Source organism: Maylandia zebra, linkage group LG6 (genome assembly GCF_041146795.1).
Source record: "Maylandia zebra isolate NMK-2024a linkage group LG6, Mzebra_GT3a, whole genome shotgun sequence".
Taxonomy (NCBI): Eukaryota; Metazoa; Chordata; class Actinopteri; order Cichliformes; family Cichlidae; genus Maylandia; species Maylandia zebra.
The window spans coordinates 30,398,993-30,417,336 of NC_135172.1; the positions used below are offsets into that span (position 1 = coordinate 30,398,993).

Below are 18,344 nucleotides of genomic sequence, written 5' to 3' on the forward strand. Positions count from 1 at the left end.
ACCACCACCTTCACCCTAATGACAGGTGCACGCTCAGATTTAGCTGTAAAGATCCCACAGTCCTATTTGCACATCTTTTAATGGTAAGAAAAAAATGCATCAGTGGGTTTCACAGGGTTTAGGGTTTTTTTGGTTTTTGGTTTTTTTAACACCCAACAACCTGTTTAAAAAAATTCCAATCACCTGACATTTAGTGGCTTTGCAAAGACGTGTCAAACGTATTTAAAAGCATTAAAAACCACTAGGCCTCATGCTACAGTAGTGTTCAGTAACATACACTCATTTGTCCTGATACTTGCAAAATTCTTAACCTTTTGTCAACAGGTATTTAGGAGGAGAACGTTTAAGATAATACTGTTTATTGCACGGACGTACTGATGAAATTTCTATAAAAAGAAGTTTGCAGGCAGATGGGAGAGAGGTTTTTTTTTTTTTCCCTCTGAAATGTAAATACTGTAAATTATATCACTTCAGGGAATTATCTGGGAAGGGATCGGCTTTTGGGAGATGGACTTTGCACATAAACCTTATTGTTTCATCCAAACTGAAGGCATTTTGCTTTTTTTCTGGCTATCGAGTAAGCAAAAAGTCTTTTATGCTGGAGTAAATGAAAATTGCCACCATAATTAATAAATGGTGCTAATTTTTCCCTGGCTCTGCTTAAAAAGTTTTTCTGGGGTATTGAGAAAAAATTTCCTTTTTTACATTTTCCTTCCTCAAAAACATTTTGACCCTTCTTGTTGACGTAATAAAGTATGAAGGACCCAATTCAAGTAATCAGGTTTTAAGAAACAGCTGTGAGTTTGTTAACCTGGCGCTTAAGGAAACTGAGATAACTGAGTTCTCAGAATTAACTAATGGTAACACACTCTGTTTCTAGGTCAGAAAATCCCAGAACGTTGATTAAATTTGAAGTTAAAGTTTGTTAAATGCGCTTCCTGGAATAAAACCCAGAGGTGCTATAGTTAATGTGCCGTGCCGCTGCCACTAAATGTGTCACGTCTAACCCCAAAAAGAAAACGTGTAAACTAACGGAAGGAAGCTTGAATTCAGGAACTAAAAACAATCTGGATCAGTAATCAGGGTCCACCAAACTGGTCATAAACGTGTTTTTCTACTGTTAAAAATAATCAGCACCAAATACAAATGCTTTTTCCTGTTTTAATAATGCTGCTCTATATACATCTATGTGAGCCAGTTCAGCATGAACATACGGTCTATATTTCAGTGCAATCAGCGTTTTCACAAGATGTTCTAACAACCTGTACTGGCTGGTGATTTTATCCAGATTAGCTGAGGGTGGGGGGGAAATACATCTGAACCACAGCCAGCCTACCTTTGACTAAAAACCTCCTTCTTTGTTCTCAGATCAGGCAGCTGCGAGGACAGAAGGTGACCCCCAGCTCCAGGGTCACCAGTGGAGGGGGAAGTACCAACTACCAGGATCTCTGCCTGGCCAGCCCCGCCTCCGCTGAGGGGGACTTCCTCAGCTCAGATGAGGACCTCCTTCCCAGCCCACTGCCGGCCACCGCCCTTTACCCCAGTCTTTCTGGCCAATGTCACCCGTCTCCACGCCTCGACAGTGAGGGCAGCACGGACAGCGAGGCAGAAGAGCGGGTGCAGACGCATCCGGACCCACAGCAGCTTTATGGCAGCATTGTGTGCGCCGAGGCACTGGATAACTGAGACCTCGGGAGGGTGCTGAGATCCCCTATGATCTGAAGAGACGCTGGAACTGGGATTGTAGTATCCAGTCAAGTCCTCCTCCTCGGCCTCTCCAGTCTTTATCTTTTACTTGATGCAGACATAGTGGCATTGATTGGACCTGTGCTGATCATCACTACCTGTTGTCTCTGCTCCTCGTTACTGTCTCCAACACCTGTTTCCCACACTGTCGCTCCCTGGCAAAGAGCTTACGTACAGCCTCCCTCCTCATCCCCACGTGTAACTGTGCCACAGACTGTCAAAATACACGTCTATCAAAAACCTGAACAAATCACATACGAACAAAATGTACCGCTCGCTGCTCAAAATCTACCACTGGACCTGAATCTGTGACTGTGGCCACGAGTGAAAGACGAGTACACACAGAAGGAAAATCCTTCCTCCCTCTAAGCTGACGCACTGTATACTCTGGCCACCCCTATACGACTCTTCTCCCTGATTAGTTCAGAGTTAAATACATCCTTATCCTCCCCTTTCGCCCTCATCCATCTTCACTGCCTTTAAAAGAAACTTCTAGCCGCCACCTGTTCATCTCTGTGTTTTAAAAAGAAAAAAAAAAAAAAGGAAAGACAAAAAGGAAAAAGAAATTTAAGTGGTGATGATTATACGAAGAAGTGGTCCGGAGCAGGAATACGCACACATCTGTATCAAACTCTACAGGCATATCACGTAAAGGCATTCCTAAATGAACCCTTAGCATACTGAGTACTTGTGCTGCCTGTGTGTGGCCTGCAGAAGGCAAGTGAGTTACACGCACAACCGTTCACGTTCACAGCAACCCACAAAAAGGCAGAAACTCAGTGTTGCCAAATCTTTTTGTTTGGTTTTTTTATGTGTTGTAATTTATTTTGATATTGTTTTTTTTTATATATCTATATGAAACTTGTAGGAGTGTAGACATACTGAAAGAGGCCAAACTTTCTACAACGTCCTTTGTGCCAACTAGAGTCATCTGTCACGGGCTCACTGTGACACACGCCGAGTGCTTCAGAGACAGAAAATGTGCTGCTATGATTTGACTTATTTCCTCCATTATTGTATTTTTTTGTTCTGTTATTTTATTTTATTTTTGTCAGTCTTGTGAGGTTACCATCCAACCTCAAGATTAACTCTATATCAATGTAGATTACCACTTGGAGTAATGTCTAAAAAACTGAATGGTTTAACTTTCTCCCAGAAGCTTTTCAGCTTTTAGCACCAGACTCTGTTGGGAGTACTTCAACATATTGGCAAATGCCTTTATTCCCTGTCAGACTGAGACCGAGATGAGACCACTCTGATATCTGTGTAAAGCTACAACTTGGATGGAGTTGGCTGATTTCATGCACAGCTTTGTTTTTACACTTTTTTGTATGGATTCAAGTAAGACTGCGTAGAGTTTGACGGACACGTTATATTTGCTATTATGGACTAGTTATCAGCAACTCGGCATACTAAACCAAGTAGCTAAGGCTGTAGCTGCTAATAAACTTTTGAGAGTGCTGAAAGTCAGACTTCTTTATATTTGGACAGCCCTGAGCTTATGCTGTGCTAACCAGTTTCCATTACTTAGCCTTCATATTCAAGACAGAAATGAGAGTGATCAAATGATTCCAGGAAACAAAGTAGATAAACCCAAGTAATCTGGCTCTTATCGCTTTCTGACAGCTAAAAGTGTGGGCCAATGACTGCAGAGGGTTGTTTCCTTGGCAAAGGTCAGTGTCTTCACGACAGGAGAGAGCATGGGTAGAAAAACGTTTAACATATCAAACAACATATTCTATTTAAAAAAATGGCTGTAAAATGAATGGAAACATATGAAATATACTGTGTGACAGGAACATATAGATGATATTTAAAGCTGTACTGGAGTGTGTATAGTTTATCAAACAGGGTGTTATATCTACAGAGCAGTGATCTTTGCTTTTTGCACTACAGAGAAAGACACGCCCAGCTTTGTGGCGCTGAGCCGTGAGAGCTGGTGTGGATTCGTGGAGTCGTGGTGGGATCATTTTTCAACATGTGCATTTCTTCAGAGGGACCTTAAAGATAGTCTTTGTCTTGTGTTTCTTCACTCTATGGACCAACTGTCTCTAAATCCTTTAGAGGCTTTCTGCTTCATAACAAAGCATATTTTATGTAATGCAAATCTAAAAAGAGCAGAGCGTTATTGCCATCCTTTCAGAAATTAAGTAATTGGATCTTCCAGTAATGGCCTTCAAAGAACTAAAGAGGATGTCAGTTTGCCCACCATACTGTTGCAAGTAACAGCTTTTTAGTGGTCACTGATGGTTGTGGCAACTGAAATCTCTACCCTGGAATCACTGCTAAGATATTGTCAAACCAAAATGACCGTTGTACAAGCGTTTCAGTTTTACAAATTTGCATCTGCTCTGTTTAGTATGAGAGTTGGACCCTTGTGTGTGTGGCCTGCAGAAGGCAAGTGAGTTACATGACATGATATTTTGCATCATGTCAGACTAAATTTCATGCAGAAGGTCATAATCATCACGATTTCTGGATATATCGGGCCCCCTCTATAGGGATGCTTTGATTTCAGTGCATTTATGTAATGCAATTAGCCCTTTTTTCATTATGGAAGACATAAAAGGCCGTGCTGTAAATGGGAAAAGAAACTCAATCTATTAGAGGCTTAAAATGCGAGCAACCATGAATAATTAGATTTATCAAGAATCACACAGAGGCTATAATTTTCTCAAATAAATGCACGGAATACCCTCATTTTTATGACTGCTTTTCATGGTTTGAGGTTTAAACTGCACTCTTTTAATACATTATCTTACTGCACATTCAGGAGCAGTGTAATAATATAATTAGCTCCTAAAAATATTGGCTGAAAATTATCATCAATTTCCCTTTTTATTGACGATTTTCTGGACATTTTGTGTCAAGTTTGCACCATATTTTGAGGAAAATCTGTCTATTTACTTTCTTCTTCATTAATGCATTAAACATACTTCAAACTAAACTTAAACCTAACCCACCACTATTAAAACCTTTAGGATTTGAGTACAGTTTGTATTCCAGTCCAAAAGAACCCCAAGAAGAAAACACATCAACTAATTGAAGAAAGCTTGAATTCAGGAACTTTCCATAATTAACCAAAAATATGGATCAGTAAATTAGGGTCCCTCAACACATCTGTAAACAGCTGTTCAGTAACGGTGCTTCTGTTCTCACTTCTGTCTGAATTCAGCTCTTACCTACTGTGATGAAGCATTTTGATATGTTTGTAAATCAGTTTTGAATACGGTTCTAGCCTTCATCCTTCATGTTGGTTTTTTAGAATTCCCATCCGTACTTTGGCTCGTCCCGCTAACAGCATTACACATGATGATGGTGATTAAATGTCACGATGTGCCATAAAAGTAGAGAGATTTACACACTTTGTTGCTTTACGTCACACTGTGTTACTCCAGATTCATCATCTTAAAACTGGAACATCCGCCACGTTTTCCCTGATTCGAAGCAGAAAAAGAAATAAGAGGAGAAGATTTTTCTCTTGTCAGATGGTGTCAGTCTGGCCTAGAGTTTCTCAGATTTATGTACTGTATGTGGCGACTGTTTGAGATCCACAGCCGCATCATTCATCATCCATCCTCTCTCTTTCTCTCTCTCTCTTGCAGTTCAGCTGATGTTGTCAAATATATTAAATGACAGTAAAAATTATATAAAATTCCAGTATGATGGGGAAAAATGCATTTCAGTGTTCTGTATCCTACGAATGATACAAAATAAACTTTGACATTGCACCTTTGCAACCGCCTGATTTCTCTTTTAAACTTGTCTTAGTCGCTAACGAGAGATGCATTGTCACCGTGCTGCATAGTGTTGCATAACAAATTGATTGTTGCGTGAGGTTAAAACACGTACACGTACTCTCTTTTCTACTAAAGACATGTTTAGTTTAAAGACTAAAAACATGGCAGACTGAGTGAGAGGGAGGCAGGTGGAAAGGTGAACATGCAGAGCAGGACGAGTTTAAATACCTTGTGAAAGTCATACTATGGAAAATAAACAGGAAATGATAATATGATAAAATCACACTCTGTAACAGTCTTCACTGGTCAAATTAGCATAACAGAATAGTTTTGACTCATTCTGGCCTACATCAGTATTACTAAGTCTGAAACTTCTCGATCTGTTCGTGCAAAAATCGAGTGAAATCTTTATTTATAATAACAAGACTGTAAACACAGATGAGCTTTTACATATGGATTAAAATTCAGGGTTGCATGCTGACGTACGAGTTTAACAGCCTACTCGGTAGCTATGAACTATGAATCACCAGGTTGTTGTTAGTAAGACTTGAGAAAGGATTTCACACGCAAACGTAGTAAGATTATTACAAAACTGTGATGCAGCCCAGTTCAGGGGAGCATGGTTTGGTCATAAACTGAGCATTTATGAGTAATGTGTGGTATGAGGTTTTGAGATAATGTAGAACAACATGTCAAATTTTGCCAAAGTATTTACAGGGATTAATGTGTGTCTGATTTGCCTTTTTTCCATCCTGCCTCAGAGGGATGCTGAAAACTAGGTAATTCATTTATTATTTATAGGCTGGACTACCAACATAGCAAAATGTGTATGGCCTGAATGTGGCCCACACAATGTGCTTACACATGGCCCACATACCGCAAAGAATGACGGCCCTTTGGTGGCCCAGATCTGGTTTGCCAGAGGTGGCCCACACATGGGCCAGCACAAGGCCAGTTGCAGACACACTGGTGGTCCTGTGCAGGCCCATATGTGGATCACCTCTGGCAAACCTGATCTGGGCCACCAAAGGGCCGTCATTCTTTGCCGGTGGGCCATGGGTAAGTTGTGTGCATCCATGGGCCGGTTGCAGACACACTGCTGGCCCAGAACAGTTTCAGCTCTGGCCCCAGATGTCAGCCTAATGAGTACCTTAATTAAGCCATGTAAAAACAACATGTGCATAACAGTGCAAAAGTAACATGACGAAACTCTGTTCAGACAGTGAATGGACTGATTCTTATATAACATTTTTCAACTCTCCCAGATTACTCAAAGTGCTCTATACAACATGCCACATTCACCCAACCAGACACTTTCTCTTAACCAAGTGCTTCCTAACTACATTCATACACATTTACACTCACAACATGCAGACTGGAGGAACCAGGGATCGAACCACTAACCTTCAGATCAATAGGTGACCTGCTCTACCAACGTGGGGAAAAAACTTGCAGCAAAGATGAGCCATTAGTTATTATAAATCTCTGCCTCTCTTCAACAGCGTGCCTTTTGTCCTGTCTCCCTCCCATCACCCCCACGGTCGCAGCAGATGACCGCCCCCTCCCTTTATATTGGAGGTTACTTCCAGTATAAAAGGAGTTTGTCCTTCTCACTGTTGCCAAGTGCTTGTGTTTCTCTGTATTATTGCAGGGTCTTAAAATATTAAGCGCACTGAGGAAACTGTTATTGTGACTTTGTGCTAATTAAATAAAATAGACTTAGTATCCAAAGGAAATGCGCCAACTGTGTTTAAAAATATTTGGTCAAAACTGCTTCCTGTTATACGACATGGAAACAGTTAAATATGTAGAGCACGCATCCATTTATCCAGGTCACAGGGGCACAGCGGCCTGTTCCAGCTGTGATGGGCCGAGAGGTGGGGTGCACCCTGGATATTCACACCTGCGGCCACTGTCAAAGGAAACCAGAGTACCCACACAGGCACAAGGAGAACATGCTGGTTTCACACGTTAAAGCCTCGGTCACTAATTTCAAATCCAGGTCCTCCGTGCTGTGAGGCGACAGTTCTAACCAGGAGAGTCCAGAGGTGTGGACTCGAGTCACATGACTTGGACTCGAGTCAGACTCGAGTCATTAATTTTATGACTTTAGACTTGACTTGAAAAAATGTTCTAAGACTTGTGACTTGACTTGGACTTTTACACCAATGACTTGGGACTTGAATTGGACTTGAACCGGTTTACTTGAAAAGACTTGATATTTTACCCCAAATATAAAATTTAACATGCATATTATATAGAGATTGAAAATGTGACGTCATTCTCGGGTAGAACCGCAAAGGATTCTGGGAACTCGTGGCAAGCGGTACTAGCGCACGCAGGCTTTCAATTAAAATCAGTCACACAGCGATAAAAAGAAACACAAAAATGTCAAGAAGCTGTTGTATTATTAACTGCAATAGCCGGTCGCATGACAGCCACGGGAAGCCGACGGGTAAAGAGATCGGTTGTTATCGGATTACGTCGTTGAAGAGAAATTGTTCGAGCCATGTTTCCGAAGTAACAAAGACGCGACTGGATTGCAGCCATTCAAAGGTCAAATATAACGTCCCAGAACACTCCAGCTCACAGGCTAGTCTGCTCCAAGCATTTACACGAAGGTCAGTGTTTTTTAGTAGTTAATACGTCATTTTCATAACATAATTAGTGATATAGGTTACAAGCAAGTCTGGCGCTGAACAGAAATTGTCGCGCTATGCTCCTTTGTTTATTGTGCATAAATAGTGAATTGTCCTGACACAATATTGCGTTTCGCCTCTGTTATTATGGTACATTGACAGAAACATATACTTTTATTCACAGGATAAAACAGGTTTTTTGTATCACTAATTGCCCAGTACGATTACAGCATACAGTATTGTTGTCACTGCTACATTTCTGTGATGCTACCAGAAATTATTTCCACTGCTAATTAATTACCGTTGAGCTCAAAGGTCCTATTAATAAACGGTTAACGAATGTGTATTTATGACGACGATTTGTGAGACTGGTAAACTTATGATACGTACGATGGTCTTTCGTTCTACACGGTGCATTTCATGGTCCCTGCACCCATCCGTCGGTAAACTGTACCTGGGCTTGTTGCAGTGACCTGAAGTTACTAAACTTCATGAGTGTGTGCACTCACTCCAAGAACCGTATGATTATAAATATGCATATAAATATGCTACGATGAGATAGCTGACTTCATCTAACTAGCAAATGTTGTACAGGCTACGTTGGTGATGCAGTTTTTTTTAATGTGTATGATATTTTTGTCATGCGATTTTAAAGCTGGTCCTACAACCGCATCCAAGAATAACATGCAGCTTATCTCAGAACTGTCGGTGAAAATTATTCTTGGAGCTAGGTTTAATTGAGCTGCATTTTATAGAGGTGCAATTTCACAATTTGTGTATATTTTCTAAGTTAACTATTTTGTCATGTGTTGAGAAAAACAGATTTAAAAACTACATGGTCTAATATTTACATTTAGCATATAACTGCAACATTATTTTTTCGTTGTTTTTTTTTAAAGACTCGAAAGGACTTGAAATTCAAAGTTTCAGACTTGTGACTTGACTCGGACTTTTACACCAGTGACTTGAGACTCGACTCTGACTTGCCTGACATTACTTGAGACTTGACTTGAGACTTGAGGATAAAGACTTGAGACTTACTTGAGACTTGCAAAACAATGACTTGGTCCCACCTCTGGGAGAGTCGCTCCGAGGTCTGCTTTAGTGAAACGTAGGCGGTAATATTTCATTTGTTTATGAAAGTATTTCTCAAAACCTTCCACAGAAATGTATTCACACTTGTCCCTCTTGTGTTTATTTGTCACTGATGTTTTAGCTTAATGATTTCATTAAATTCTATGGAAAGGAATCTGCCGTTGCATCAGCCGAGCTTCTTTATAAGTTTCACCTCACTGGTGTGTTTGGTTACAACACTGTGTCAACACAAGAGTGTCAAAACTTTCCTAAGAACTTTCAGCACAGTCCATCCACTTCCTCTCTGATTTATGCCGGTGTGTTTTTGTGCGACGTGTCATGTATCTGCACATTTTTTTTAAAGTAAAACTGGACTGATTTTGCGCTGCTGCTGCTGCTGCTGCTGCTGCGAGTGTTTGTGTGTGTTTTGTCTGAGGAAGCTGTGTGGTTGGAGTGTCAAATCTAAAATACTTCCTCATCCTCTTGTGCTCGCATTAGAGCGACCTTCAGATGTCAGCAGCGTCTCACAGTCCACCTCGGCGGCAGACTGATCGCACATGTGACCGTTTTAACTCCATTTCAGGGGTTCCCGTATTATTTTATGCAAAGTGCGTATGAAGCTCAGAAGTGCTGGGAGGAGAACTTTGGTGAGTATTTACACTTTTATTTCTTTTCTCTTTTTTTGTAGACTTTTTTTTTTCTCATTCCAACTCAGGTTAAGTTAGATTTTAAAATAATATATAGAAAAGAAATGAGGTGGATTACTGCAAGCGTTACCTGACTGATTCAGATTATGACTTACTTTAAGAGGCCATGTTTTGTTTTATGCAGCAGACTCAAAAAATGTGGAAAAGTTTCATCTAGAAGTACCTTCTTGTCATTTTATCATCCTTAAAAGAAAGGATCTTAGTCAGGGCAGAGTTAAGCTGGTGGCATGCAAAGCTTTTTGTATGCCAGGCCAGATTTTCTGGTGCAAAGATGTAGAAATAAACCGCTTTCTTCCTTCATCTAGCTGCCCATTCATACCGAAAGTGGCTGCAGCATGTCGACATGTATGTCAGATCTAAATTTTGTCAGACACTTCACAAAACACATTAACATGGGCAGCGGTCCACACCTGTCTGAACACGTCATTTCTTTGTCTAAAAATGCACTGCAGCAGTTGTTTTACTGCAATATGTAGCGGTGTTTTTGTTAATCTCTCATCTAATAAAGAAAATTTGAGGTGAATGACTAAACTTTTAAGTCAGTGCACATATATGTCAACATCAGGCCTCTGAAAGCTCTGTAAGCTCACTTGATGTTAAATCAAAGGCAAAGAGTTAGTTCTCCTTCATCCATAAATCTACCCTGAGCAAAACAAATCATCAGCAAGTCAGCAGCGCAGACCTGATCTTATCTGATTTCCAGAAATTTAAATCAGTTTACTTTGTCTGTAATAACTACATAAGGAAATAACTTTCAGTAGCTAAATATCAATAAAGCGGTGAAATTACATTTACTAAACAGATTTCTGTTACCTGTACTTGAGGATTTGCACCTAGTTTATTTCTATGCATTACTAAAGTTCAGACTGAAATAATTTACTACCCCATTGTTTTTGTCTGATGCTGTTTTTTTAAAGAGTAAGATTGTATATATGAAAAAAACATGAAAAACACCAAAGCGCTGCAGACGCTTTCGCAGAGTTGTCACGTTTCTCTATTCGAGGCGCAAACACGTTAAATTCATTCCATATTTTGCACAGAAAACATAATTGAAGGCTCAAAATTTATTGCAAACTTGTGTGCCAGAAGTTTATTTTTGTTTTTTCCTGTATAATGATCTACACATATTTATCATGCAACATTTAGGAGGGGCCCTCCTGCCCCAGATTGGGAACCCAGTTAGGAAACTACCTAAATGCAGAATATGCTGTTAAAATAAAAATAGCCTTACTTCGGTTGCAATAAAATAACATTTATGAATCTCCGCAGCACTTTTATTTAAAATAAGTCAGGACATGGGGCCGTTTTTCTATAGAACAAGTTATTTTTAAGTACGTTTTTGCATTTTACTACTTTTAATACAGGATATTTACTTTTTTTTTTATTGTTCTTCTTATTGCTACCTTTACCCAAGTAACAGATCTGAGTGCTTCTTTCATCACTGTAAACAAGCTTACAAACTTGGGCTTGAGTATCTGGGAAGCTTCTTTCATTTTAAGAATTCACCTACAGCTCCTGGTACTACAGACAGGTGACAGGTTCGAAGAAAAACCAGAACAAAGACTCTCAGTGAGGTGTTTGGCCACCAGATAAGAGCCTGTGCATCCTGGTATTTGTTCTGTAAATCACTTGTACTCTTCTGGAGATATTTATCATCCATCCTTTTACTCATTTACCCATTATATAATAGATATTTGGTATTCTTCATATGTTGATGGTGGTGGTGCTGTCTCAGATGTCGATCCAAGCTCTGCAAGGGCTCTTCAGCTGCTTTGATATCCAGTGAGCACATAGCGTGTGACATTTTTATGCTCATCATGCTTTGAATCAGCGGCGTCTCTCTGGATGGAGGGTTCGTCGTACTAGAACAGACCACATTAGGATAAAGACGATCGCTCCAAATGCTTTGCATTGATTTGCACCTTGAACAGAGCCTTCAGCCGTCCGCTCACTGCTACTTTATTTAACTTGTCACCCATGTGCAAGTCCTATCAGTTAAACCATATTTTTGCTTCATTTGAAAAAAACGATTTTAAAGCTGCAGCGTTTTTTGTTTGTTTGTTTTTTATTCGTGGTGTGATACCTCAGTTTCTGCACAGCATGCACATTTGTGCACTGAGTCATGATTTGTGGTGCTGTTAAGTGACATTTTCACAGCTCTGATATGACTCCGAATGTCTGAAACCACATTTGGAGAAAAGATGATGATGTCAATAAAAAATAATACTATTTCTAGCCTTCAGTGTTAACTAATGAAACAAAACAAAAGGTGTGAGGAGTTTAACTTGTTTTTCTTCAGGAAGCAGAGATCCTCGCTGTCATCTGTGATGGAAAAACTTTGTCCTGTGTGCACAAGAGTAAACCTTAAACAAGCTGGCAAAACTAAGAAGTTCAATAAAGTAGTTAAATAAATTAAAGGGCACCAAAGGTTGCCATTCTAAATGAAGTTGGAGACAAATTAAAGTTAAAAGTTTAGGCACACTTGATAATAGTGGAAGTTTTTTGTTTTGTTTTGGGGGTTTTTAGCATTTTATAGCAAAATAATCACAGCAACAAAACAATATCAGCTGAGTTTTTCAGTGGCTGACAGCGAGCTGAGCTTTCTTCGCTAAACTGAAGGAGGAAATTGTGTTTCTCCCAGACGTGTGCACTCTGGTCCTGGCTCACGTTTCTGCTAAATAACAGTTTCAGATAAATCGTCAGCAGCCCAGTGAGAGGAAAGCTAAACCACAGATGCACCCTTATAGGCACACAGAGTGCAACTCAAGATTCCAGATTGGTATTTACAGATAAACACAGGCTAAAAATCAGGATGACTTCACTTTAAAATGTCTCACTTCCAAACATCACCAATGAGGTCACAGGAATTTTATTTGTTCTGATGAAATTTTAAGAAATTTGAATTTATAAAGAACTCGCTGCGCGCTGGCTTCATGCTCAGTCTGTGTTAGTTTCATTTTGTGCATTTGTGCCTCGTAGTTGTTCCTAAAGCTTGTCTCAGTTTATCCACATCCACACCCTCAGGTGTATCTGTGCAATAAGTATTGCACCCCAAATATGCATTTAATGTAACTTTAATGTTTAAAATTATTTACATTTACAGAACATAAAAGGGTGAGAAGCAGCCTCATCAATAATTGTTACATTAATCAATAAATACACATTTTGGGTTGTTTTTTCTGATTTACTTATCAGAAAAACAGTATCTGCTGAACAGTCTAACTCTGTATATGTATTTGACTTTCAAGCAGGAAACTATATAGAAAGTACAGTTCTACTGCCCTCTTTTGGGTATTATAGACACAATGTGTGACCTGTTGGTCATTCACCTTGTTTTATGTCTTTAGTGTAAAATTTTACTGTGTGCATAAAAAACTTACTTTAGTTGCTTTATTTCTTACATCTTTTACAACAGGCTGTTTACATATATTGCATTTGAATTAACTTTATTTTCATTTTCTAGGTACCTTAAAAACAGGATTACAGCAGGAGCAAAAGACCCCGGAGCAATGCCTCGTTCTTTCCTGGTGAAGCGCGGTGGGCTGCACCACCTTCGTCACGTGGCAAGAAGCCCCAGCCCTGGAGCCACTGCAGTAATGTTCAGTGAACTGGAAAAAAGGGCGGGAGCCTGGGACGCATCCCTGGAGTACACCAAACCGAAGACAAACGGTGATAATGCAATCGCCGCTGTGTTATTACAGCAGGACTTAAAGTTCTGTAATGAAAATGGGAGCCGTCACCCATTCAGTCCTCAATCATACGGTGGGTGACAACGTCTTTTGTTTGTTTTAGCTCTCCTAAGACTAAACTTTACACTTTTAAATGTGATCAGCAGCAGCTCTGTTTGGTCCGATAAAAGAACAAGGACCCAACTTTTTTTCCCGTGTTAATTAAAGAAAAAAAACATATTTTTTCATATTTTTCAAAAACTGTCTGTCTGCTTTTCTTTTCAGACCACAGTTCTGCTGAGGCCTGCAGTCCTGTCAACGCAAATATTTTTAGCCAAGTGGAGAAAGTTGTTTCTCAGCCTCCCAAACCAGAAGTATTGTCGAGTCTTCAGGTGAGGTCTGGATATCCAGACAAACTGTCCGAACTGAGAGAGTTGGAGCACCATCAGATCCTGAGAGAGACCAGGAGCAGCAGCTGCTCTAAGATCTGCGCTCCGAGGCAGGAGTGCCTACTATGTGGAAAGGTTACAACAATTTTTTTTATGAAGTTCCTGTTTTTATTTCATTTTGACTTTTTATTTTTAGATTTATTTTCTATGATTTTTACAGAAGTACTATTTCTTTGGATTTTATTGCATTTTAGTTTTTTATTATGTACTGGGTATTAGTATATTATTATTATTATTGCTGTTGTTGTTATATTATTATATTTTATTATTATTGTGTAATAATAATATTATTATATATCTATAAAGATATCTTTACTTAAGACAGATTAACAAACATCCACCAGAAGACAAAGACTAAAAAGACATATATCATCAATCAATCAGCATCAGCATAGGGCCGCAAGACATATATCGTAGATTGTGTTTATTGGAGTCATTTTTACAACAAATAAAATATTAAAATGCACAATACAGTTATTTATTTATTACGTTTCATTTTAGAAATGCCTTTTTTCAGTTATTCTGAAGGTGATGCAATTTTTTTGATGGGTAACCTTCCATATATTCATAAAAATCCTCCGAATGTCCTCCAAGAGACCCATGAACCATGAACTAGGCTCAACAATTTCAGTCATGTAAAAGTTTATAGACTGAAGAAACACAATATTAACTAATGAATACATCAGTGCTCCTTAGCTTCCTTTGATTGTTTGAAAAGTCTAACCTCTAATGAGCCATAACTTAAAAATTCCTCATTGATATGTTAAATTGTTGCAACTTGTCTTTGCAGATATTTTCATGTCTGTCAAGTCTGAAAACTCACATATGTAAGAGTCACAGAGGCAGAGCCCGTATGTCAGTGGCACACATCAAGTCCGGCAGGGCTGGTAATGAGCAGGCACCTTGCAGGGGGAAGGTCAGCATCACTTTGCCTTTAAATGCATTATTCTGTTACATCTTTGGATGTAAAATCAACCATTTATTGGGATAGAGCTTTGTCAGATCCATGACTGTCTGCTGTTTTCAGGAGCGGACATTCAGCTGTACGGTGTGTGCAAAAGTGTTCAAGCGCTCCTCCACCCTCTCCACTCACCTGCTCATTCATTCAGACACCCGGCCCTATCCCTGCCAGTACTGCGGCAAACGCTTCCACCAGAAGTCTGACATGAAGAAACACACCTTCATCCACACCGGTGAGTTGGTGCACTCCTGCTCTCAGTAAACCAGTCTGGTGTTTTCTGCTAAAATGAGCACTACTAACATATGTATGTATATTAGTATCCTTTAAGTTAGTCAGTTTGCCTAATATGAAATCTGGCTCATTAAAATTGGCATAAAAGTCAGACTGTAAAAAGGCTCAGACTACTTCCTGATGATGTTTCCAGCACACGTAAAAGTACAACGTTTTACGTTATTAATGACCTTCAGATCCACTACACAGAGTTAGTACATATGTAATTCCTTTATATGTCTTTTTATTCTCAGGCTCTACTAGAGTAGCGTTGACTTTTTTTAATAATAAAGCTTATATTACATATATATATTCCTGGACTTTGTTGCCACCCTTTCGTTTATCCACTGTCTGAAACAAGCAGTTTTAGCACCATTTTAGCCAGCTTTCTTGTGATTGGCTGCCCCTCAGATGGTGGGTGGGGCTTTCTGTGTTCAAAAGTGTTCATCTTAGATGACGATATCCTCTCTGTTTGATGTCATACACATCGAAGACCAAAAAAAATCTGAGCTCTTTGCCCACAGGGATTATTATAGAGCACGCTAAGCTCATTATTATCCGCCTTTGTAAAAGCAACAAATATGAAAGAAAGGAAAACATAACAGTTCCCTTTGATAAATCTTTTAACCTTAGATTCTAAACCTGATTGGTTAGTTTTTGTGTCATATCTGGATTCTGAAAGCAAACAATAACAGCGTTCAATTCTCTCTGTTTGTCTGCCAGGGGAGAAGCCCCACGTGTGTCAGATATGTGGCAAAGCATTCAGCCAGAGCTCCAACCTCATCACCCACAGCCGAAAGCACAGGGATGACAGGCCCTACCGCTGCCCACAATGCCTTTACAGCTTCCAGCATAAAGTGGACCTGCGGCAGCACCAGGAGCAACACTGCGCCTACCGCTGATTCTGCCCCACTCGAGACTTTAACCTTCTCAACGAAGAGGAACAGGAACTGGGATCTAAATCTTTGACTGTGTTGCTCCCAAGACAGCGTTTAATATTTCATGCAAAGCTGTGTACAGTGTTGGAGGTGTATTATATACCACAGGCATTGTGGTAGGGTGTGTTGAGTCTCAGCAGTGTAGTGAAATGACTTTATTTATGTGAAGGAAAGTACAAAAAACAGTACTGGTTACAACAATACTTTAATAATTTAAATTGTAAATGCAAAATACATCCTGAGTCAGTGCATTTGATTTAACTGATGCTTATTTTTCAGGTGTACTTAGTGATATCGAGCTATTTGTTTTTTGTTTTGTTTCTTTCCACATACTGAGGAATATAGTTGTACAGGAAAAATCACAGCACTGTTAATGCTTCCATCCATCTTCTTTATAGCTTATCCAAAGTCAGAGTCACTATTGTTATATTAGTGATCATTATTATTATTTCAGTTAAGCTGTGTTTAGACTTTAATTCTTGTGGACATGTGGTGTGTTTTCCAGTGTTTTTGTATTAACGGGACACCAAGTATGAGACTCCCACTGATTAATCATTCCTGGTTAGATATTCAGAGTTATTGTTCAAATATTAATAAAAGCAGTGCTGTGTGCATATGTACTCTTAACTTTGTAATAATTAAAAAAAATTGAAGAAGAAAGAAATATTGATAGGGGATTCTTTTGAGTTTATTCGTTTTAAGATTTGCTAAAGTAAGGTGTATCGTCCAAAGACAGGGTCTGATAAACACATCCTACTACATGGAAAAGAGGATAAAGTCTGAATAAGTTAAAGTAGTACAAAGAATTTTACTGATCTCAGTTTGTCCGTCAAGCAGTAATGTTTGATACTACGAGCGTGGTTGGAGCTTTAACTTATCTAAACTAAGGCTTTTAAAGTGCACTTAACTTAGAGGTGAGTAGTATAGCAACAGTTGTAATTTTCTTTGTTGTACTTGATCAAGGTTTTAACAGTTAACTAAAACCAAACTAAAACTAGATGTGCAAAAAAACATTTCGATTAACTTAAAAATAAAAACTAGGCTTTACTTCAATACCTTTGGAAACCTATAATTAAATACAACTAAAATAAAAAAACATAGAGAGGAAATATCCTTAGTTGTAATATTTGTTAGTTTGGTATAATTTTATTAAAACTTGTGTGTCTATTGAGACTGTGGAGTCTAACACTGAGCTAATAAAAACTAAAGATAAACACATTGAAACAATAAAAACTAAACTGAAACCAGAAAAAACCCGACCAGGAAACGAACTGAAACGAAACTGAACCAAAAGCAAAAAAATTCTAAATTAAATGAAGATAAAAACCTAAAAGATACAAAACTATGATAACTCTGCACTGGATTCAGGGTAGCATGACTTATCCACCTTAAACATGGCACACTCAATATACAAAGGTCAGCAGTGCTTCCCCCTCTCCTATGTGGCATTGCATAACTGCAAAGGTTACACATTTGTTTTAACTGAAGCCAAGTTATCAAGTTTTTCCTCTTGTACAATTGATCCCACATGAGTCAGAGTGAATCAACATTTCAGCCTGTTTGGGGAAGTAAACTCTGGCATCTGTTCAAATGGTAAAATAATTCATTTAATTTGATTTTACTCAATTGTGTTCAGAAGATTTCTTCACACCACACGTACCCGACTGTTGTGGTAATTTTGTTTTTATTGAAACCGAAAACAAAAAATACAGACAACTTTGTCTAAAGTCATGAATCATCATTTTTGTTCAACTCTTTGAATCAACGCTGACAGCCTGCACTTCAGTCACATACTAATCTGAATTTCAGTGGGGTTGTATACAGAGGCAAAACCACAAAATCTGTTTTTGTCCAGCAAATTATGGACCGAACTGTTTAAAGTAAGTACTTAAAATTAACATGATGTTGTTCATACTTAAGAAGAGATCTTTACCATTTGGTTATGCATGGCATGCAAAGATATTTCAAAATTTACATTAGTATGTTTTAGAAATAGGGCAGTAAATAACGTCTCTGCAAGCCTCCCACTGGTCCTAACATGTGGTCAAAACACCCTCGGTGTTAAATTGTGCAAGAAACAGGAAGTGATGGACGACGACCCTTTGAACTTTTACGATGCTTCTGAAACATGGTTTAAATCCTGGGCAGTTCC

At 39.0% G+C, this 18,344-nt stretch overlaps 2 protein-coding genes across 4 annotated transcripts in view; both read left to right on the forward strand.

Moving 5' to 3' along the window:
• The window catches only part of evi5l (ecotropic viral integration site 5 like), a 42,677-nt gene extending 37,195 nt beyond the window's left edge, over positions 1–5,482 (forward strand). For all 3 annotated transcript variants that reach the window (XM_076885064.1, XM_004539260.5, XM_004539261.5), the window contains one exon: positions 1,369–5,482. In XM_076885064.1, the coding sequence (XP_076741179.1) occupies positions 1,369–1,686 (318 nt within the window). In that variant the 3' untranslated portion in view covers positions 1,687–5,482. The remainder of the gene's footprint in view (positions 1–1,368) is intronic.
• Positions 5,483–9,721: 4,239 nt separating this feature from the next.
• On the forward strand, positions 9,722–16,832 carry LOC101478429 (uncharacterized). The gene is made up of 6 exons (XM_004539259.3): positions 9,722–9,846; positions 13,370–13,668; positions 13,860–14,098; positions 14,814–14,939; positions 15,051–15,216; positions 15,978–16,832. The coding sequence occupies exons 2-6, from the start codon at positions 13,416–13,418 to the stop codon at positions 16,154–16,156; spliced, it is 963 nt and encodes a 320-aa protein (XP_004539316.1). The 5' UTR covers positions 9,722–9,846; positions 13,370–13,415; the 3' UTR covers positions 16,157–16,832.
• Positions 16,833–18,344: the final 1,512 nt, after the last annotated feature.